Source organism: Stigmatopora nigra, chromosome 13 (genome assembly GCF_051989575.1).
Source record: "Stigmatopora nigra isolate UIUO_SnigA chromosome 13, RoL_Snig_1.1, whole genome shotgun sequence".
Classification (NCBI taxonomy): Eukaryota; Metazoa; Chordata; class Actinopteri; order Syngnathiformes; family Syngnathidae; genus Stigmatopora; species Stigmatopora nigra.
The window spans coordinates 938,945-962,400 of NC_135520.1; the positions used below are offsets into that span (position 1 = coordinate 938,945).

General features: G+C 42.9%; 1 protein-coding gene across 10 annotated transcripts in view; it reads left to right on the top strand.

The window, feature by feature from the left end:
* nrxn3a (neurexin 3a) overlaps positions 1–23,456 on the top strand; it is a 63,419-nt gene that overhangs the window by 664 nt on the left and 39,299 nt on the right. For all 10 annotated transcript variants that reach the window (XR_013328280.1, XR_013328282.1, XR_013328278.1 and 7 more), the window contains exons 2-6: positions 3,980–5,072; positions 8,090–8,110; positions 8,463–8,489; positions 8,885–8,896; positions 22,327–22,628. Coding sequence is in view for 5 of the 10 variants with exons in the window: in XM_077730710.1 (XP_077586836.1) it covers positions 4,388–5,072; positions 8,090–8,110; positions 8,463–8,489; positions 8,885–8,896; positions 22,327–22,628 (1,047 nt within the window). In the remaining 5 variants the exon portion in view is untranslated. The remainder of the gene's footprint in view (positions 1–3,979; positions 5,073–8,089; positions 8,111–8,462; positions 8,490–8,884; positions 8,897–22,326; positions 22,629–23,456) is intronic.

The window sequence follows — 23,456 nt, forward strand, 5'->3', positions numbered from 1 at the left end:
GCTACATTTAAACACCCCTCCATTTACATTTTTATATTCTTAAACAAAAAAAAGCACAAAATTCGTCATATTTTCCTCCAATTGCGCCAATTTTGTACGTTTTTTACCCTCAAAACTGCCGCAAAATTAACACACGCTATTATTTATCGTTTTTTTCATCCCATTGCGTTTAGAAAATGTCTAAATATATATTTTTAAAAGAATATAACGAACGTGTAATCAACACCGCAATCATCGTGCGCGTGACAGCGTGTCCGCGTGCACGCGCGTGTGAGGGAAAAAGGAAAATCGTGCTTTAGTTTTAAAAAAATGTCGTTTACAAAACGAGGACATTTTGGTGCGGTATTCTGCGCCATTTTAAAATTAAATTGTGGTATGTTTAAGCATTTTTGATTGAAGGGGGGTTTAAAATAGGCGTTTTTTGATATTTTTGTGCATTTTGTGAGCGAAAAGGCCTCATTTTGGAGCCTATTGGATGTCTAGTTTAGTGGAAATTACGCAGAAGGCCTCTGTTTAATAGCCTGAAAAAATAAGAGGACACCAAAAAAGACAAAATTCGCAATGTCAAGAGGACAAATGGGTTTTTTTTAGTGGTGTGTTGGGAAAATAGGCGTTTTTGGACGTTGACTTTGAAGACTTAATAGGATTATTTAGACGATCCTCGTGCGTTTTATGCGGAGGGAATTCCTAATCGGGCGTTTTCCAACCGAGAACGGGAATGGGCGTGGCCTTCAATTTTTTTTTCAAACTACGTTCGAGTTGAGATTTTTTTGAATTCATTTTAATCTCGTAAAAAGGCATTTCTTGAATGTGTGTGTCGGAAAATGTGATTTTTTTTAATGGTATGTTGATGAAGTTTTTTAAAAATGCTGCATTGAAGTGTGTGTTTTTTAGGTGTTTTTTTATGGGTTTTTGGGGGGTTTTTAGAGGGGGTTGTCTGTCATTTGGCTGTGGCGTTGCCTTGGCAGGTGATTAAGTGCGTGGACAAATCAAGCGTAGAAAAAAGCCAAGGGCTCTCAAGGTAACGCTAATCCATCCAAAGTCGAATAAAAAACGGATTTAGATGATTGCTTAAGCTTTATTTTTTGGTTCATTTCTATTTTTTTATCACTGCGTATGATTTTGGAGCGTTTTTGCCTTTACGCGTATAGGGAGGGGTTTAAATGACGTGAAATTTTGGGGGAAAATGAGGTAAAATATTTATTATGAGGGTGGTATTTTTTTTAAATGTGATTTTTTTTGCAGTTTTTTTGAGAGAAAATGGGTGTATTTGATTATGCGAAGGTGTTACGTAAACAGATTGAGTGAGTCGTAGTGGTGTGTGTGTGTGTGTGTTTTTGTGGGTGGGTGGGTTTTGTGTGGAGTAGTGGTCCTTTTGGAACGGGGTGATGTAATGCCGTGAAGGGTGCTGCAGCAGAACCACACTACCCAAAGAAGGCGTGGCCTGTCCGCAGAGCGCCGGGAAATTGTCGCGTGTGTTCGACATGATTGTTACACGTGGCGTGTTGTCGGTGCCGGGTGTCCTATTCGCTTGGATTGGGCGGTTGGGAGTCGGCAATGTTTTTTGAACAAATTTTTGTTCCTGTTTTTTTGTTGTTGTTTTTTTGGTAGATTTGTTGTGGTTGTGGTTTTATACGTATTTTGTAATGTTGTTTTTGGGTTTAGATTTGATTATGAATTGCTAAAAAAGGGAGATATTTTGGTTATGGCCTCAAATAATAGATAAAAAGGTTTTTTAGGTTAATTGTATTGATCTGATTGGCTGTTACTGATAATGATAGACATGTCTAATTCATTTAAACTGGGAGGACAGGCTAGGAATTGTCAGGTTGTACTGCTGTCCAATCTATTTTGACTAGGAGGGCTGATTATTTTCATAGTTGAATTATTTTAATCATTTTGTTATTTTAGTGAAGCATTTTAAACATTTTTGTAGCATCGGTTTTATAAAATAACAAAACAACATAATTCTAGGCCTTACCTCAATCTAGATTTTTCATTTTTAATCACTTGAACTGATTGGCTAATAAATGAAATAGACTTGCTTCAAAATGAAACCAAATGCTGTATTTACATTTATCACAATGTAATTTTAGCATGTTAGCACCCACGTTAGCATATTTGCATTTGGAGCGCTCAAAATCAGGAAATAGACAGCCAAAATGTCCCAATCACTATGAATAAACTGATCAATATTAATTGATAAGCTGCAATTAAAACTGATAAACGAGCCAGACTTGCTTCTAAAAAATATACAGTTTTTTTTACATAACTTTAGCACCTCAACACTTAAAAATCTAAAAATCAGAAACCAGTTCAACAACATTTAAGTCTTTTTTTACTACATTGACATGCCAATTAATATGAATAATTCTGCCATTGACCAAAACAGACAAAACATTTGCTTTAAAAATGAATAAAAAAATCCTATAACTAGCACAATCTACACTTTAAATTTTAAAAATCAGTCTTTTTTATTACATTGCCCTCCCAACCATTAGGAAAGAGACAGATTAATGTGATCTGATTGGCTGCCATTGACAGTAACAGACAAAACAAGACATCCTTTAAAAAAATACACATTTTAGCACCGAAACACTCAAAAAAATCTCAAAACCCAGAACCACCTTCATCCATCTTCTCCACTCCAATAACCGTCCATCCAATTTCCAACCGTCCAATCAGCCGTCTGCCTCAGAAACGAATCCCCCCGCCCTCGGCGGCGGCGCCTAAGCTAACATATCCCATCCCGCTTGCCCGCCACCCGCTGACGGCGAAGCCCTTTTCACCCGTGGGGGATCAAACTAAAATGGCTGTCTTTTAGCACGCGCCCGAAAAAGAAAGCTTTGCGCTAGAGCGACGTGATAAATGACGAGAGGACTTTGGTGGCGGGGCGATGGCGTGATGGCGGGGCGCTCGGCCAAAGGCCCGCCCAATCGGGGCGGATGAGCCGGAACATCCTTCTTGGCGCTCAGACGCTTGCTTTCACTGCAGCAAATATCAACGGCGCCATTTGAATACGCCGCCCAATTAGCCGGCGGCGGGGGACATTTTGTCTGCGCCGATACACGCCTTTTTTTTTTTTATGTCACCTGCTGTCAAAGGACTGGCAAGTGGCGCCCATTTGAAAAGCGGGGGCTTTTTCATGTGTTTTTAGCCCCTCCTCCTTCAAGTGTGTGGTGGTGGTTAATAGGTTGGAGAGTGCCGCCGCCACCGCCGCCGCCTTTTGTCGGCGCGCGTACGTGGATTCGTCCCATCGGCGCGGGTCAAAAGAGCCTTTGAGCCAGAACAATGAGCCGTGTCGTTTAGCCTTTTGACCTCCGTTAGCGCCAGCGCTAACGCCACTGCTGAAGTGCGCCAGGCAGAAAGCTGAATAGATTTCAAAAAGGAAAATAAACTGCGTTTGTTTGGAGGAGGGTTCCTCTTTTTGGTGTATCTCTTGAAGTATAAGGACTATAAAGCTTTCAATTCAAATCAATTCAGTACAATTGAATTAAAATTCAGTTCAAAGGAATTTGAATTCAATTCAGTTCAATCCGAATTCAATTCAGTTCCATTTTATTTGAATCTGAATTCATTTCTGTTCCATTGAATTTGAAAACGAATTCAATTCAGTTCCATTTTATTCGAATCCAAATTCAATTCAGTTTCATTGAATTTGAATCAGAATTCAATTCAGTTCAATTTAATTTGAATCAGAATTCAATTCAGTTCAATTTAATTTGAATCAGAATTCAATTCAGTTCCATTTCATTTGAATTCAAATTCAATTCAGTTTAGTTGAATTTGAATTTAATTCAGTTCAAGTCAATCTATTTTTTTATTGGGTAAAAAGCCATTTTTAGACATATTTTAAGACAAAATAAAGGTAGCCTAACCCGGCCACCACTAATGCACATCCTCAAACTGACTTGCTAAAAATGCTGGATTTTAATGACTGTGTTTTTTGGTGACCCTTTGTGTTCCTTTTTTTCAACAGTAATGGGTCACGGAGAAAGTGTCAGATCCCCCAAACTTCTTCTCCTTCTCCCAGAGTGAAACATGAAGAAGAAAAATCTTCCCACGAGTTTTCAGCGGACCCTTTCACCATGAGCCTCCAAAGAAACTCCACAACGGAGTAAAACATAAACGACAACAACAAAACCCCTCAAGTGACCTCCCCTCCCTTTTGCGGACGGCCCCTCAGGAGGAAGACGACCCATGCCCGCCGCCCGCCGCTGCCGCCATTCCCGGCCCCTCCCCCCACGACTGTTAAGCGCCACGACTGTTACCCTTTCGATAGCAATTTAATTTTTTTTTTTCTATTCATGAGAATATTTCTCCGGCCGGGAACGTAAGGAGCCAATCCCCAGCCCCCCCATTGGATGACTCCATATTTGGGCGCGCCATGGATGTGCCGAGTTTCTTCGCGGCGTTGCAGCTGTGTTTCGCCGCCTGTGCCGGACTGCAGTTTTTAGGCGCGCCGGGCCAGTGGGCCCGCTACCTCCGCTGGGACGCCAGCGTTCGCGGCGAGCTCAGCTTCCGCTTCAAGACGGCCTTCCCGGAGGCCCTGCTGCTCTATTTCGACGACGGCGGCTATTGCGACTTCCTGCAGCTGTCGGCGGCGGAGGGACGCCTACGCCTGCGCTTCAGCATCGACTGCGCCGAGGCCACGGTGGTGTCGGAGCGCCGGGTGGACGACGGCGACTGGCACGTGGCCGCCTTGAGCCGCCGCGAGCTACGCACCGTGCTGGCGCTGGACGGCGAGGTCAAGGCGGACGAGGTGCGGCCTCAGCGGCGTTTCATGAACGTGGCCAGCGACCTCTTCCTGGGGGGCGTGCCCCGGGATATCCGCGCCGCCGCGCTCACGCTGCCCGCCGTCAGGGACATGAGGCCCTTCAGGGGGACCATCACGGACCTCAAGTACGGCAAGTCGGAGCCCCGCCTCTTGGGCAGTCTCAAGGTGCCCCTGGAGTCCGAGGGGCGTTGCACCGTCAGCCCTTGCGAGAACGGCGGCACCTGCGCCGTGGTGGATGGACGGATGCTCTGCGATTGTTCGCAAACCCTCTACAGAGGCGACTTCTGCACTGAAGGTAAGGGAACATTTTTTTATTTGGGTAGGGGGGCGGAGTTTTTAACGTTAGCCCTGTCAACCTTGTAGTCCTTAACTCCCAATGCTAGGCTAACAGGGTGCTAGGCTAGCTGGTTGAACACTCAAAATTGCCCCTAGCTATGATTGGTGGTCCATTTGGTTGCCCACAAATTCTGCATGATCACGTCATGGTTGCCCGAGATAGGCTCCAGCACCCCCTGCGACCCTTGTGAGATTAAGCAGTTCAGAAAATTTGGGAATGAATGTTTTATTTTTTGTTGGTCCAGTATGACAGTTGTTAGCATATCGATGTCGCCATTTTGAGGTCCAGGGTTCCATTTCAGGTGGGTTCTCACTCTATGTGGGTTTTCTCTGGGTACTCTGATTTCCTCCCACGGCCTAAAAACATGCATTTTAGGACAATTGGATGCTAAATTGTCCCTACGCTAGTTGGTCGAACACTAACTTGTCCCTAACTACGTGCCCTGCGATTGGTTAGCCACCAGAGTTGGCTGGGATAGTCTCCAGCACCCCCATTTCACCACAAAATAAAAAATTGGAATCAAGCATCACAATAATAAAATTAAATATTTTTTAGCGGACCAATATAAGTCAAATGACCTTCTCCTATTATTAACTAGACTATTAGTACTTTGTCACCCCCCCAAAAAAACACCAATACAATTTCCCCAAACAATTTCTGCTCACTAATGGAAATCTGACAGCGCTAAATTAGGCACCTTGCCAAATCTCTAATGAATTAATTGTCCTATTAATGCTTTGTGTCCACTTGCCCGAGGCCTTTACCCATCATTTAAATACCAAATAAGCACCCCAAAAAAAACCCAAACAAATTCAGTACCTGATTGCAATGACATTGCATTATAAGAAACATTATTGTGAAATATAAAATCTGTCGTTTACATTTCAAAAGAGAGTTTCAGGGTTCATCAAGGGTTTGACTTTGTGGGCTTTGTGCGGATGTTCTTTGTGTGGGTGTGTGCGGGTGTTTGCAAAGTGTAAAATCTGAAGGCTAATCTAAATACTGCTGGCACGGGCGCACAAGGCATTCTAATGACGCGGCTCCTGCAGCCTCTGATAAGGACGCCTCTCGGGAGAATGGAGCTCCCCGGGCTCCTTTTCATGATCCAATCACAAGATGTCAGGTGTTTTATATCACGTTCTTTTGTGCTGGGAATTGCGCCGGCCCCACAACAAGCCCCCCAAATACTCCCCCCGAATACTCCGCCGCCTTTTCTCCTTGAGCTTCAAACACCCAAACATTTGCCCTTGCTGCTTTTGACCGCGACATTATTACGCAGTGGATAAAATATGAGCAAGCTTCTTTAGTTTACTATGAGGAAATAGGAAGAAACAATAAAAATAAAAGCAAGGAATCTTTTATTATGGGGTAATTGACATGATAATGAATTAAAATGAGGAAAGTTTGGGTGTTTAGGGAGGTTATTTTAAGTCGTGGTGATGATTTATTTTGAAATGCAATGTCACAAAACGTCAATTTTTACAAGTTGGTACTTATTTTGAAAGTCTTACGCTCGCTTCCTTTAAAATGACATGTCACTTGTTTTAAGTAGCGGTTTAGCTTTCGTTAGCTAAAACCAAAACATTAGTTTATGTACTGTTTGTCTTTATTTCTTTACCAGAATAAACTATTGAAAAAATGAAACTATTTAATAAGCATTAGATAATATTGAGGTTATTTTTATGAATAAAACAAAGGCTCCCAAAAATCAGAAAACTCTTTATCCACTACCAAATAGAATTTTTAATGTATTAGACAAAATGGCTGCATCATGACGTAGCAGAATCCTAAAATTTGTCTCTCACTGAATAAAATTAAATGAAGTTGTTATTATAATTATTTTTAAATCAACTCTACTAATCTGTCTCCAAAATGGCGTGCATTCAGCTAGGCTGCGCAATTTGGCCGCCATGGCGATACAGGATTAAGAGCAGTGTGAACTAGATGAGGCCTGATACTCTTTAATCAATGATTAATTAATGAAGTCAGAAAGAACAGGAAATTAGCACAAGTGCTGAGCTGGATAAGTAAAATGGATGACGCCGATAAAACTACTGCTTTGGCTCACGTACTAACACAAATATCTTCCAATTCGACAGTACGGCGACTAGAAATAGATTAAAATCTGTTTATTTTCACTATAAAATTCTCCATCAATCAAAAAAAAATACAACGCAAATATTTATCGCTTTTAAATAGACGCGGATTTCCCAGATAAACATTTGAGCAAGTCATTTTAATGTCGTTACTCTGCTGACACAAGTTGTCATGTGAAAATGAATTAATATTCCACGCATATTTGATTGACGTCCATCTTGAGTCAGGTGGCCAATTAGGGATAGCCTAGCGTATTTATTGCATCTCCAATCAATTACCGTCGATGTTATGTTGGAAAAAAATATATCTTGCAGCTTGACATTGAGTGATGTTTGTCCTTTTGCGTTTAATCTTCCACTTAATCTATTGGATGATGGATGTCCAATCCGTTTGAAATGGCAGGTCGGCAGGAACGGATGTTTGATGATTAAACACGTTTGGTGCTGCCTAATTCTTTACTTTAAAAAATGGAAAATGTAGCAAAAACACACAAAAGTTGCCCTAATTGTGACCGTGTTGACCTTTGACCTTATGACCCCAAAATGTACACCCCCCTTTATGCCATAGACACCAATAGAAATCCAATCCACTTCAACTTGTCCGAAAAACAAAGCAAAAAAACTCTGTGGCGGAATTTCAGTCCAACTCAAGCCTTTCCCTCTTGACCTTTTGACCTCAATGTTTATCACCCGAATCATATGATTATCATGTGATTGAACTTTTGATTCAGAACATACACTTAGCTGAGTTCCTCACTCACTATTTGTATGGAGTTTTAAGAGTGTTTATATTTGCATGATAGCAAAAAACATGCAAATTGTAAGCGTGTGTTTAATTCTTTCTTTCTTTTCTCCTCTCTTTTCTCTTTTTTATTGCAGAGGTCGGCGGAAAAACACCAGGTGAGTTGAACTGGCATCATAATCAACACTTAATCAGGCAAAAATATCAAAAATGTGTCATACTTTACTTCAAAAGCATCATTTTGGTGATTATTAATGTAATTGGGGCTATAAGCTAATGCTAATATTTCCCTGGAGGGGTTACACAGAATGGTTGGACTGATCCAAAATGGCTGCCTTTTAAGTTCTCGAAGCTGTGTTTCCTATCAGAATTTCTGCCGATGTCATGTTTTCTCCCGTTTGGGAAAACACGAGTCATCACAATACCAAAGTGTATTGGAAATGTGTTCATGTGTTCTCTGTTTTTTGTTTTGTTTTTGTTTTTTCTTCTTGTTTTTCTTACCTTTTGAAGGCCTCGCTCACATGATGGCTGAACAAGGTACGCCTCTTATTTCACTACTATTCCTTTTTCATCTTATTTTGAATTATTATACTTGGATGTTAAAATGAGGAGCATATAAATCATCATTTTCATAAAGTTAGATTCTTGCTAGAGGTTACATGTACATATATAGAAGCATTTTGTAAGTAGAGGTACATTTTACAAGTACATATAAAGGCATTTTGTAAGTAGAGGTACATTTTACATGTACATATGAAGATATTTGTAAGTAGAGGTAGCCCTTTTTTTCCAATGTGTTTTGTGATCACTCCCAAAGTCTTATTGATGTTCTTTTTGTATTTTTCCTATTTTTTGTGGGCGTCTGGTTGGCCATGGCGGCGGATTCCTTCCTCCCTCTTCTATTTCCTGTCCACCTCCTCCTGCTCTTCTAGCTAAAAGCAAAGGTACAGCCTTTTCCAAATCTTTCCTTTTTCGACTTTACCAAAGAAAAGGCGCCACCTGTGAGTCTTCTTGTCCTCATCCTCGTTTGTCTCTTGACGTCTAATGTGTTTACGTGTCCTCTAATGGATTCTCTGGCCGAGATTAAATGAGCCATTCCGTCAACCTTAATTGAGGGAGAAAGAAGGGACGGCGGGCGGCGTTTGTTAGATGTTTAAAAGGATGTCTTTGGGAATTCAGCTGAACGACATTTTTACGGGGAAATCGTTCCATTAGCGCTTCTTTGTCCTCAACTAGCTTTATTTTTTATGGATATGAAATTTAACTTTTATGTGACATCACTGGGATTGTTTTCTCTGGCATAGGAATGCTTTTATTTTGATTTTTACATGATTTAGGCAGCTTTTATTTATCTGTAAGTGTGGAGTGGGCGGGGCTTATTAAGAGTCAACTTAATTTCACAATTTTTGATAGAATATTTCGATTTTTCTTAATAAATGCATTAAAACGAATTGGATTAAAAGCCCTGAATATTCAGTTTTTTATAGATCTAAAACAATGTTTATTTTAGCTTTTTTTAAATATATTTTTAGATTTTACAAAATGATTTTTGAACTAAAAACTGAAAAAAATCATTAAAAGATGACAATTTTTGATTTAAAAAGGGCAAAATCAGGAAATTTAATATACATCTGTACTCCATTTTAATTTAATCCTAAAACAGAAAGTCGCCATTCATTATTTGCTTTCCCGGGCCGCACAAAATGATGTGGCGGGCCGCAATTGGCCCCCGAGCCGCCACTTTGACACCAGTGCTTTAGATTATGAACCGGAAAAGGTCCGGAAAAATGTAAGACCCCGCCCAGCATATCGTGTCATTATTTTTTTGTTTTGTTTAAAGGCTGGGGAATTATTTTGTAAACAACTTTGAACATGACACGGGTTCGCCAGGTTTTCTTCCGAAAAGAGCGCCATATTGCACGGCGCCTGTTCTGGCAAGACTGGCGGGGGTGGCGTGCCAACGAGCAGCGGTGGCATCGTACACAAAACACGAGGGGCAAATAAGCACGGACAAATGGTTCTTTGGGCCGTCATTGTTTTTTGGGGGTGATAAAGCGGACAGTGTATCAATGAGGAAGTCTTGTTTTAGCTCAGAACGAAGTCAAGGCGAGCGGAAAGGCCAGACAGGCAAATGCCCGAGGCCCCCGCCGACAAAGGGGCCCCCCGAGGGTTGCCAAAATGGCCGATTGAAGTGACGGATGGCGCAGTAGTCTGGTGTGTCATTTTATACTTGATGGGTGGTCTTATTTGCTGAATTGTGATAATGTAAGCATGGGGGTTTATTTTTTTATTGATAAAAATGTTTGTTTAGCGGTCGGTCCCTAAATTAGATCAAAATTAAAAGGATTATGGATTTCTGTAGAATGCTGCTTAATACAAAAACATGTTTTAAAAAAAAATTGTAACAAAAACAACCAAAAAATGTTTTGTGGATTTTTTTTTGGTAAAAAAAAAAAAAACATCAGTAAAAAACTTAAAACAATTATAAAACTGAAAATTCGGTATTTTTTAATAGATAAAATAATAGAATACATTATTTTTTAGAGATATATTGACTGCCTCTCTTTTTTAACCAAAAAATGAAAAGATCAGATCATTAAAAAAAAACTTTAAAATACCATTTTTCCTCCATTTTTTCAATAAAGGATTTGTATCCATCACAAAATATTTCAATTATGGCAGGCTCATTGACATCTTTAAAAATCCCCCAAAAATTTTAAAGAAAACATTTGTAAGTAAAATAAAACAAAATATTTCTTGTATAGATTTATTTTTAAATCAAATAACAGTCCACATGAGCCCCAAATCAAAAATGATTGGACACAAAATTCACCAAAAAAATCTTCATCCTCCTTTGAAACCAATTCATATCTAAACTGATGAAAACCAAAATCCCCAAACAATTGACACCAGGAAAGGCCACAAAGAAACGGCGCGCTACACGATTAGCCGCAGACGTCGGCGCGATTGCCCTCGAGCTGCCGCGGCGTTTGAGCGGCGGTGGACCGCTCCCCAGACGCCATTTTCCGAGGGCGGGGTGGGGGGGGTCGGCGTTGGGTTCCAGAACACGCTTCGGGGGAAGAAAAACATGCTGCTGATCTGAGAAACGATTAAACCTAGATTGCTACTGACAACTTTTGCCTTCTCCCTGGGGGACAGACGGGGGGAGGACGCGAGGGGCGGGGCTCGGGGGCCGAGTGGAGTATGAAATATGAAATGTGAGATATGGAAGGGGAGGGGAGAAAAGACATTACGGGCCAGGATAGGCTGCTTATCGTAATGAAATGCAAGTGCTTTTGATTGTCACCCCATTGATTTGTGCCCGGGGCGATCCTTGTGTGTATTACCTGTTGTTGTTCTGCTTATTTTTGCTCACGGCGGAAAGGGAAATATTAGTTATTAATAGTTACTTGTTTTACCAGATGGCCTGTGGGTTTATTATAATTTGTTTTGGATCCCATTCAGACACTTGCTGGTGGGATATTTAACTGTATTGATACTAATTGTTGTTGTTTTTTCTTTTGGCGGCGCGTTGGTAAAGTGGTTTTGCAGGTTGGGCTCGCAGTTCTGGGGTCGAGGGTTTGATACCTGTTTAGTCCTAACTGTGTGGAAATTGCTAATTTTATTTTATTTTTTTAAAATGTTTGTTTTTCTTTTGGTGGCCCGTTGGTGAAGTGGTTAGTGCGTCGGCTCGCAGTTCTGGGGTCGAGGGTTTGATACCTGGTTGGGCATTCATTGTGAGGAGTTTGCATGTTTTTCCCTGGATTACCAATTTATTATTTTTTTTTTTATGTTTGTTTTGCTTTTAGCGACTCATTGGTAGAGTGGTTAGTGGGTCGGGCTCGCAGTTCTGGGGTCGAGGGTTTGATACCTGGTCGGTCCTTACTCCCAATCCATTTGAAGTAGGAGTGGCATTAGAGAAGGGAGAAAACAATTGATATAAAAGATATATTATATGAGAATGGGAGGGAGGGAAGGCTAAGGTTGAAATGCAATTTGATTTTTGTGACTTTTTTCTCCCTCTCTCCCTCCCCGTGATTCATTTTCATTTGAGCAAGTCAATGTTAAGACTTTTGTCAAAAGGACTTGCTCAAGGCAACATGGCTTAAGTATATCTTTACATTTTTCCTGACCTGCTTCTTGCCTGCCACATTTCCCATTAATGGCAATGGCATTTCATTTACACCCCATCATTCATCTTTCCCAGCCACAGCCTTAAAATGCGGCCCTCCTAGAAAGCCCCCCAGCTCCCATAGCACGCTCTCTTTATATTTATTGTGCTATGGAATGCCCTTATCATTTGAAAAATGATGCTAATATAATGTTTTCATGCCACTATATTGGTCTATTGGAATGGGACGGGCCGGAACACCCACACATAAGCGGTTCTCTTTGATGGATTTACTGCAAAATTCTATTACCAAGTGGGGGTTGTAGTGGTAGTGGTTGTAGTAGTTGTTGTTGTATTAGTAGTAGGTGAAGTAGTAGTAGATGTTGTATTAGTAGTAGTTGTAGTAGTAGTAGTTGTTGTTGTTGTAATAGTAGTTGTTGTTGTAGTAGTAGTAGTAGCTATAGTAGTAGTAGTTGTTGTTGTAGTAGTAGTAGTAGTAGTAGTAGTAGTAGTAGTAGTAGCAGTTGTAGCAGTAGTAGTAGCAATAGCAGTAGTAGTAGTAGCAGTAGTAGTAGCAGTAGCAGTAGCAGTAGCAGTAGCAGTAGCAGTAGTAGTAGCAGTAGCAGTAGTAGTAGTAGTAGTAGTAGTAGTAGTAGTAGGGGGTTGTGTTATACATCCACTTGATGGAGTTGCAGTAGCAGCAGTAGTAGTAGTAGTAGTAGTAGTAGTAGTAGTAGTAGTAGTAGGGGGTTGTCTTATACATTCACTAGATGGAGCTGTAATTGTATTAGGAGTAGAGGGTTGTGCTATAGGGCCACTAGGCAGAGCTGTAGTAGTAGTAGTAGTAGTAGTAGTTGTAGGGGGGTGTTATACATCAAGTAGATGAAGCTGGGCTAAAGGGGAGTCCATACAATGATTAACCGATATATAGATGTATGTATGAGGTGTATGGGATTACAAGGCGCACTTTTGGAAGATGTTTATGTTGCGTCAAATACTGTACGTGAAAGAAGTCTGCCGGGCAGATCAATGGTGGATAGGCATTCCCGCTAATAGATATGTTCAGTCATCGTCACGCGCCATCTCTATCGACTCCGCCCGCGTCTCCGCCTGCGCCTGATAACGCCGACCTTCTCCTTTTCAGAGGCGGGGCGGGAAAAAGATCACGGGTCACCTTCAACGTAATTCTCCTCAAATTGGGCACTAGCGATAACTTCTCCGACCAAAGTCACGGTTGCCGCGGTTACGACCGAGTCAAAGCGATATATAATCGGATCAAAATCATTTTTCATTTTATTTCAAAATCAAACTATGTGGTTTTTCTCTGGGTATTCCGGTTTCCACACATATCCCAAAAACGTGCTAGGCTAGGCTAAGCTAGCTGGTTAAACATGATTTGTTGTCCTTTGTCCCCTTGTACCCTGCCATTGACTGCCAATCCAGTGTTGCAAGGTTTGGCTCTAGCACTCCCCGTGACCCTTGTGAGGATTTCCACCCCATATCCCTTTAAAAGTATTTTCCTGTCTTTTTATGTTGTGGACACTTTGAGACGAAATCCCCCAATAGAAGGACAGTCCTCCAGGATGTCCACCACCACCTTTAAATAGATCTCCAATGGAAGCCCCCTTTTGCTAAGTGACAACGCCATTTTGTGCCTTGATGCAATCTTTTACAGTGAAATTCCCGCAATGACGTTTGGGGTGTTTTTCGTTTTAGCGGCTATCATCTTTCCATGAACACCTTGCCTGAGTAAATGTGATTATTGGTCCGATTTGTATTGGTCTTTCTGGAAGTGTTTGCCAAGCAGATTATTGAGGCGGACCTCATGGTATCTGCGTGGGCCAGGTGCCACCGCTCGCCACCGCTCGCCACCGCTCGCCACCGCTCGCCGCCACACGCCACTCACATGACCAATCAGAGAGTGAGAGAGACGGCATCCTTATCTCTTTCGCTCCAGAACCCGCACTGAAGCACCCCCCCTCCTCCCCCCATAATCATCCCCCTGTCCATTCACATTAGTCCCCATTGTCTGTCTCCGGCACCCCCCTTCCCTCCCGCTCGACCGCCCCATTCATCTTTATTCATGAAGACAGTTGCGCTCTAAATCAGTCCACTTTTTGATCCGTGTTAAAATTGCTATTTTGAAATTTGTGGTGGCAGTCTAGTGGGAAAGTGGTTGGTGTGACGGACTCGCAGTTCTGGGATCGAGGGTTCGAACCCTGATTTTGGACTTTTCTGTGTGGAGTTTGAGTGTTTTTGTGGGTTTTTTTCTGGGTATTCTGTTTTCCTCCTAAATCCTGGAAACATGCATGCTAGGCTAATTGGATGCTAAATATTCCTTGGCTTTGAATTTGAGTGTTTGTGTGGGTTTTCTCTGGGTACTCCGCTTTTCTCACGTATCCCAAAAATAAGCATGCTAGGCTAATTGGATGCTAAATATTTTCTAGCTATGAGTGATTGCATGTGTCAGGCTCGCAGTTTTCAGATCGAGGGTTCGATTCCTGGTTCAGACCTTCTTGTGTGGAGTTTTGAGTGTTTATGTGGGTTTTCTCTGGGTACTTTGTTTTCCCCCCACATCCCAAATATCCTGCATGCTAGGATAATTCCATGCTAACGTTAAATCATACATTTAAATTCAGAGAAAGCTTATACTGACACATTTCTAAATATTTTTTGATCAATTAACTCCTCTAAAAAAAATACACATTCCCATGAATCCAAGTCACAAAATGTCACAAGATTTCTTCTCTTACGTCCGTAAACAAAAAAACGATGACTAATGGCGTGTGGGAGGGAGGTAGGAGCTTTGTTTCAAGAGGGAAAACGTGGTGCATGCTGGGAAAAAGCCTGCCAGAGGTGCTGCTAAAAACAAGGCAATCAAGTCGGCCAGGGTTCCGCAACGCACCAATGACTCGCGCCTGCCCGCCCGCCCGCCCGCCTCGGTAACGCCCCCGCTTCATTAATCATCTCCAGTTTTCCCCCCCATAAGCGTTATGTTTAGTGCCAAGCTGCGGCACCCCGATACTCGGCTGTCTGCTACTGTACTAATATTCTGCATAGTGACTTGACTTTAAGGGAATTGTTAGCATAGCGTTAGCCATTCGTTATGTACACTTAATTTCAGTAGCGTTTATCTTGACAAAGGCATGGATTGGCCACCTTTTTTAGCTTTAGTGTTTCCCCAAAACGCCGTGCTCTTTGTGTAACCACCTCCAGTGCCATGGGTGGGGGTGCTTGTGCGAGGAAAATAGTAAGTGATTTGACATGACGGCGGGAAGGCGAGAAGGCGAGAAGGCCTATCTATCAGTCAGAGGCAGCCGCGAGCTGCCACTATCCAAATCCACAATGGACCTCCGGCAGGCATCCCGAGGCGAAGTGGCATTAACCTCTTTCTCTCCAGGGGCCCAGTCAAAAGCCCCAGAGGAGCGCTAATAATCACCAAAGGCCTCCCCGCCAACACCCCCCCCCCCCCCCCCCCACCCACGAACCCCCACTCCCCCTTCGTCTCGCCACGCGTTGACGCTTCCATTTCATTCTGGCCGATGTGGAAAAATTGAGGTCTTTTGGGAAACTTGATTTGATGCTGCAGACTTCATTGTTGTTGCCATTATTATTGTTATCTTTATTATTATTTGTAGCGGTGGTAGTAGTAGTAGTAGTGGTTTTAGTAGTAGTATTGGTTGTAGTGGTGGTATTAGTGGTAGTGGTATTAGTGGTAGTGGTATTAGTGGTAGTGGTATTAGTGGTAGTGGTATTAGTGGTAGTGGTATTAGTGGTAGTGGTATTAGTGGTAGTGGTATTAGTGGTAGTGGTATTAGTGGTAGTGGTATTAGTGGTAGAGTAGTGGTAGTAGTAGTTGTGGTGGTAGTAGTCGTTGTGGTGGTAGTAGTCGTTGTGGTAGTAGTATTGGTGGGAGTGGTAGTAGTGGTAGTTATAAGTAGTGGTAGTAGTGGTAAGTAGTAGTGGTAGTAGTGGTAAGTAGTAGTGGTTGGATTGGATTGGATTGGATAACTTTATTCATCCCGTAATCGGGAAATTTCTTTGTTGCAATAGGAAGAGGGTGAGGATGCAGGAATAGAAAAGGCATTATACACAAATGGGTACTTAATAGTAAGTTAATAAATAAATACATGAATAAATATATAAATAGGTAACTGTGTTGGTGAGATATATATATACATACACATACATATATATACAAGCACATCTACACTGTATCCGAAATTCGGGAGGTCCTAACCCACAGCCTTTTTTGAGTTAAAGAGCCTGACGGCTGATGGGAGGAAGGATCTGCGGAAGCGCTCCTTCCTGCAATGAGGGTGTAGCAGTCTATTGCTGAAAGAGCTTTGGAGGGACTCCACAGACTCATGCAGGGGGTGGGAGGTGCTGTCCATGATGGACCTCATCCTGGTCAGCATCCTCCGCTCTCCCACTTCCTCCACAGAGTCCAAAGGACAGCCCAGAACAGAGCTGGCCCTCCTGATCAGCTTGTTCAGCCTGTTCCTGTCCCTCTCCGTGCTCCCACTTCCCCAACAGACCACTGCATAAAACACAGTAGATGCCACCACAGTGTCATAGAAGGTCCTCAACAGTGACCTGCACACACCAAAGGACCGTAGGCTCCTCAACAGGTAGAGGCGGCTCTGGCCCCTTCTGTACAGGGCATCTATGTTTGTGGACCAGTCTAGTCTACTGTTGAGGTGAACACCCAGATACTTCAAGTTGTCCACGATTTCAATGTCTTTACCCTGGATGTTCACCTGAGTGGTCTGTTGAGGTGTCCTCCGAAAGTCAACGACCATTTCCTTTGTCTTACTGGTGTTGATGTGCAGGTGGTTTTGCCTACACCAGTCGACAAAGGCTGTGATGACTCCCCTGTACTCCAGGTCGTTCCCGTCAGTCACTCGTCCAACAATGGCGGTGTCGTCGGAGAATTTCTGGAGGTGGCAGGTGTCTGTATTATGTTTAAAGTCTGACGTGTAGAGGGAGAAGAGGAGTGGGGAAAGCACTGTGCCTTGTGGGGCCCCCGTGCTGCAAGTTACCACATCAGACGTACAGTCCTGGAGTCTCACGTATTGTGGTCTGTTGGTGAGGAAGTCGATGATCCATGCAGCTAGGTGGTTCCTTACTCCAGCCACCTCCAGTTTCCCTCTCAGAAGGACCGGCTGAATGGTGTTGAATGCGCTGGAGAGGTCAAAAAACATCATTCTCACCGTGCTTCCCGAGTTCTCCAGGTGTGAAAGAGACCTGTGCATCAGGTAGGTGGTAGCATCTTCCACACCAATGCCTGGACGATAGGCGAACTGCAGAGGGTCCAGCTCTGCATTCATCAGGGGGCTCAGGTGGTTGAGGATGATCCTCTCCAGTGTCTTGATCAGGTGAGAGGTTAGTGCTACCGGCCTGAAGTGGTTTGGCTCCCTGGGGTTCGCAGTCTTTGGGACTGGGACCACGCAGGAAGTTTTCCACAAGGTGGGGACCTTCTGCAGACTGAGGCTGAGGTTGAAAATATGCAGAATCACTGTGCCAAGCTGATCCGCACACTCTCTCAGTAGTCTGGAGCTGAGGCCGTCCGGACCGGTAGCCTTCCTTGCCTCGATCTTCTTTAGTTGTTTTGTCACCTGATCGACAGTGATGCAGAGACCGGTGGAAGAGGGGGAGGAAGAGGGGGAGGAAGAGGAGAACGAGGGGGTAGAGTTGCTTCTGGTCTGGGGGGTCAGGGGAGCAGGGGCAGGGCTGAATCTGTTAAAGAACTGATTCAGTTCGTTGGCCCACTCCCCGTCTCCGGACTCCGGGCCTCTCCCACTGTTGCCTCCATGGCCCGAGATGGTCCTCAAGCTCCTCCAGACCTCTTTGGTGTTGCCTCTTTGGAGTTGCTTCTCTAGCCTCCTCCTGTAGCTGGTCTTTCCCCTCCTTATCTCTCTCTTCAGCTCCTTCTGGACCGTTTTGAGACTCTCCTTCTCCCCAGACCTAAAAGCCCTCTTCTTCTTGTTCAGGAGGGCCCTTAGATCCCTGGTGACCCACGGCTTATTGTTGGAGTAACAACGGACCTTCTTGGAGGGTACGATGTTCTCCACACAGAAGTTGATGTAATCTGTGATGCAGTGGGTCAAGCTGTCGATGTCTTCCCCATGTGGTTTGCACAGCACCTCCCAGTCGGTTGTCTCAAAACAGTCCCTCAGTACCATGCTGGTCTCCTCGGTCCATCTTTGTATGATCCTCGTGGTAGGTTTTATTTTCCTCACCATAGGGATGTAGGTGGGGATCAGATGGACCAGGTTGTGGTCTGAGCGGCCCAGTGGGGGAAGGGGGGCTGAGCTGTATGCCTCCTTTGTGTTGGCATACAGCAGGTCCAGAGTTTTTTGTTCCCTGGTGCAGCACTTCACATACTGAGTGAAGGTGGGGAGAGTCGAAGTCAAGGGAGCATGGTTAAAATCACCGGAGATAAGAAGGAGAGACTGGGGGTGTGACGTCTGTAGCCGGGACAGAGTAGTGTGGAGCAGCTCACGAGCCACTGCCGCATCGGCCGAGGGAGGTATATACACAGTTATTATGATGACGTGCGAGAACTCCCGGGGGATGTAAAACGGCCTGATGCTAACAGCTACTAGCTCGATATTTCGAGTGCAAAATTGCTCCTTCACAGTAATATGCCCAGGACTGCACCATCTACTGTTAATAAAGACAGCTAGTCCCCCACCTTTCTTCCTACCGCTCTCCTCAGGGTCCCTGTCCGCCCTCACCAGCTGAAAGCCATCCAAGGAGATTAGAGAGTCTGGTATTCGCTCATCCAGCCAGGTCTCCGTGAAGCAGATAATGCAGGCGCTCCGATATTGTCCTTGTTGTTTGGTCAGCGCCGTTAGCTCTTCCATCTTGTTGGGGAGAGATCTTACGTTCCCCATTATAATAGACCTAAGCGTCCCATCATCGGGTGGCGGCGTCGACACGGCATTAGCCCCGCCACATCTGATTGGCGCCATTGCGATCTGCCGGCACGAAATGGCTGCTCTCCTATCGCACCTCGGCGGCGGCGTCCTTCAAAAATGAGTCTCATGTTTATGATTATTCCGTCCCGCGTGTCGTTTAGCGCTCTCCAAATGCAATTACGTCTCGGAGGTAAAGGCCAAGCCATCCGTCAGACACGCGGGAATACAAATCAGACGGGAAACAGGGACTCGTCAGGGAAGACCGGCATTGGGTCTGACACCATTTTATTTATTAAGGGGCAAAAATATTCTGGAATAAAACAAATAACAGACTTTAAGGCCAGTATTGTGTACTTGTTTTGCTACTTCGCCAGCGATAAAGGTTATTATTAGCTTAATTGTAATTATTTGCTGTATAAAAATGGAATTTGGTGGTCAAAAAGTATTTATAGAAACCAGGGGTCGTCTTATATTCAGGATCGTCTTATATTCGGGCCAATGCAGGACAAGTTATGCCAACAATGAATGTCCAATCCGAGTTAAGCCATGTGAGTTCACAACAGATTAATGAGACAAAATAAATAAGCAAAAAATGTCATTAGCAGAGACAAAGGCATATTTTAGAAGCATTATTTTATGAATTATGAACCGATTTTTCGCTTTTCTTACCATTTAAATCACATTTCCCCCCCCAAACAGAAACTATGTAATATGAATTATACTATTTTTTTATTTCCCATGACAAACCAACACGACACGACACTAAATATCAAATATGGACCTCCAAATATTAAATAAACATCATCAAAAAAACTACACATAAGCTTAGATGTATCCCTCCATCCTAATTGCCCCCGAAAAGCAACAAAAACACACCATTATCCCTAATTCTGTCCTTTTGGAGGTTAAATAACAGTCCTCTCCTCCTTCCTGCATCTGGCCCAGTATCCTCCCGTCACCACGGTAACCATCAGCTGACAAATGGCAAGCGTGGCTCTTCATTAGCTATCAACACAGGCTCAGACGGTGCAGATAATAGCCAATAAGAGGGTGTGTGTATCTATGTGTATAGATGTGTATGTGTGTGTGTGTGGTTTTGTGGGGGGGGGGGGGGGGGTGATGGGGGTACAGGGGATATGGCATTATGTTGGGCAGTAAATGAAAAGCCTCCAGGGAAAGAGCCAAGCTCCCCCGTCATTCCGGGGAGTTATCGGCTGGCTAGCTTGAGTGTGTGTGTGTGTGTGTGTGTGTGTATAAAAGTGTGTATAAGTGTGTGTGTGTCGCTTTTCTTGTGGCTATGTGGGAAGATAAGCACGTGTGGAGGTGCACTCATGTAGACGGCTGTGATGGCATATGCACATGAATGCACATCCTGTCCTAAACGTCCATCCTCATCCATCCATCCATCCAAAACAAACAGAGTGAAGGACAGCTTGTCTGCAAGAGCCGTTTGTCAGCGTGCTTAACGGCACTTTTGCGGCATTGTAGAGGACCTCATCAAGACTCGTGTCTGAGGACCTCATTGACACTAATGTCTTGTCTTGTAAAAGTCCATACGTAGCTGGTAAACACTTTAGTCACTTTTTGGACCTGACTACTTATCTATGTTGACTACTTATTCATGTCAAATACTTATCTATGTTGACTACTTATTTTTGTTGACTATCTATTATGGTGACTACTTACTTATATGTGACTACTTGTTAAGTACTTAGGTTGACTACTTATTTATGTGTCTACTTGTTAAGTACTTAGGTTGACTACTTATTTATGTGACTACTTATTCCTTTTGACTACTTATCTATGTTGACTACTCATTTTTTGACTACTTATTTTTTTGACTACTTATTTTTTTGACTACTTATTTTTTTGACTACTTATTTTTTTACTACTTATAATGATCACTACATATTTTGGTTGACTACTACTTATGTTCACCACCTAATTATGTTGACTACTTATTTATCTTGACTACTTATTATGTTGAGTAATTAATGTGACTGCTTATTCATGTTGACTACTTGCTATGTTAACTACTTATTTATGTGACTTATTCATTTTGAATACTTCTAAATCTATGTTGACTACTTATTTTATAGACTACTTATTTTTGTCGACTACTTATTATGTTGACTACTTATTATGTTGACTACTTATTATGTTGACAACTTATTTACATGACAACTTTTTCAAGTTGACTACTTATCTATGTTGACAACTAATTTATGCCGACTACTCATTATATTGAGTCCTTATAATATATATGTGGACTTTATGGTGAAGCTTTCAATCTCCTGATATAATGCCAATAGACGCATTGACTTCCATTCCAAATGTGGGTGCGCGTTTGCTAACACTTGCCCTTCATTTCCCTGAAGAGAAACGTGACCCGGCCGTTGACTTCCGCTAGGCAAGACGCCATTGCTCAAACTGCTGAACAAATGGAAATCCAGCAGCACACTGAAATTACTGATGTTATCCGGCCTACCTGTTATTGACCTTCCCCACGCACACACCCGCACATTTCCCGCCCCAGACTCCCTCCGATGAGTCTCTTCTCTTGTTTTCTCACAGATTTACTGTTTTTTTGCATTTTTATATTCTGGAAAGCGACTTCCTTTGTCAATACCTCCAAAAAAAATCAAAGTATTGACGCTTTACACACTTGGTAAATATTTTCTAGTCACCGACTCCACTTTCCACTTCACCTTGTGCTTATTCCGTAAACCTGTAATTGAAAAGCTCCAGGAATTCATGTAATAACGCTAATACGAAGAGATGAAATAGGATTTGTCAAGTTTAAAGGAAAATGGATGGCAAATGGCTTCAGCAGAAAATAAAACCACGTAGACTTTACCAACGTTTTGATGCAACCTTGACAAAAGCCAATGTCTGTGTACTTAAAAACATTACTCATCTTGTCATGTTTTCATTTTCAGTCACATTTTCCCTGCGTATATCTGTCATATTTACAAAAAAATGCATGTTTGTGTGCTATAATTTGACCAAAAACTGATTTTTATGTGCATGTTTGTATGCTAACGTTAGCTTAGCCCCAAGAGATGTTTTTGCATGCGTGTTATTCTTTTGAAAAACTAAAAAAAAACACTTTATCTAATTTCCCACTTCTTTCATACAAAAATGGACACTTAGATAATATTAAAGGGTTTAGTTAGTCTTTTATTTTGAAGAATTTAGGAATTTAGGGTTAAAATACTGCGTCATTGACGAAAAATCCATTCATTTTGTAAGTAGAGGTACTTTTGTACATATATCATGATATCATTTTGTATTATTCCTCCTTCACTGGTATTTTTATGTATTTTTTTCCTGATTACAGCAAGGGAAGAGAACGTGGCGACATTCCGCGGCTCGGAATACTTCTGCTACGACCTGGTCCTCAACCCCATCCAGAGCAGCAGCGACGAAATCACGCTCTCCTTCAAGACGTGGCAACGCAACGGTTTGATTCTCCACACGGGAAAATCGGCCGACTACGTCAACTTGGCGCTGAAGGACGGCGCCGTGTCCCTGGTGATCAACCTGGGCTCCGGGGCCTTCGAAGCCATCGTGGAGCCGATCAACGGAAAATTCAACGACAATTCCTGGCATGACGTTAAAGTCACGCGCAATCTTCGACAGGTAAGAAAATGAAAGTTCTTGTACACTATATTATCATTTTTTGGGTTGGGTGGTATCATCAGATGCCTAAAATACTACTACTACTTTTATTTTATGAAGCAATCAGGTGTCGGATACCCCATGGAAAACACACTCCATTGTCTGGTAGATATTAATCATTCATTTTTGCTCTATTTTGGGGTTTGCTGTGTACTTTTTCTTTGGGCTATTTCTTCTACTTTCTTCATTTTTCCAACTGCTTTTTCTCACGAGGGCCGCGGGGGGTGCTGGAGCCTATCCCAGTCCACTACGACGGACACCTTGAATGAGTGGCAAGCTAATGGCGGGGCAGAAGCTTTCATATTAATGGTCTAGGACTATTTAGCATCTCATTAGCCTAGCATACATGTTATTTTTGGGGGGGAGTGAATTGGAGTACCCGAAGAAAACCCATGTAAACATGCAAACTCCCCACAGGGAGGACCCACTTGAGATTGAACCCTCGATCCCAGAACTGTGAGGCTTACCCTCATAGCTAGCTAATATTTAGCATCAATTTAGCCTAGCATGCATGTTTTGGGGATCTAGGAGGAAACCGGAATACCCAAAGCAAACCCACGAAACCCTAAGGAGAACATGCCAAACTCCACACAGTGAGGGCCAACCCAGAATCGAACCCACAACCCCAGAACTCCGAAAGTCGACGCCCACACTCCTAGCTACACAATATTTAGCATCCATTTAGCCTAGCATGCACATTTTAGGGATGTGGGACTATCCAGAGAGAACCCACGTAAGCCTCAAAAGAACATACAAACTCCCCTTTAAAATTTCCAAACCTGGGTTCGA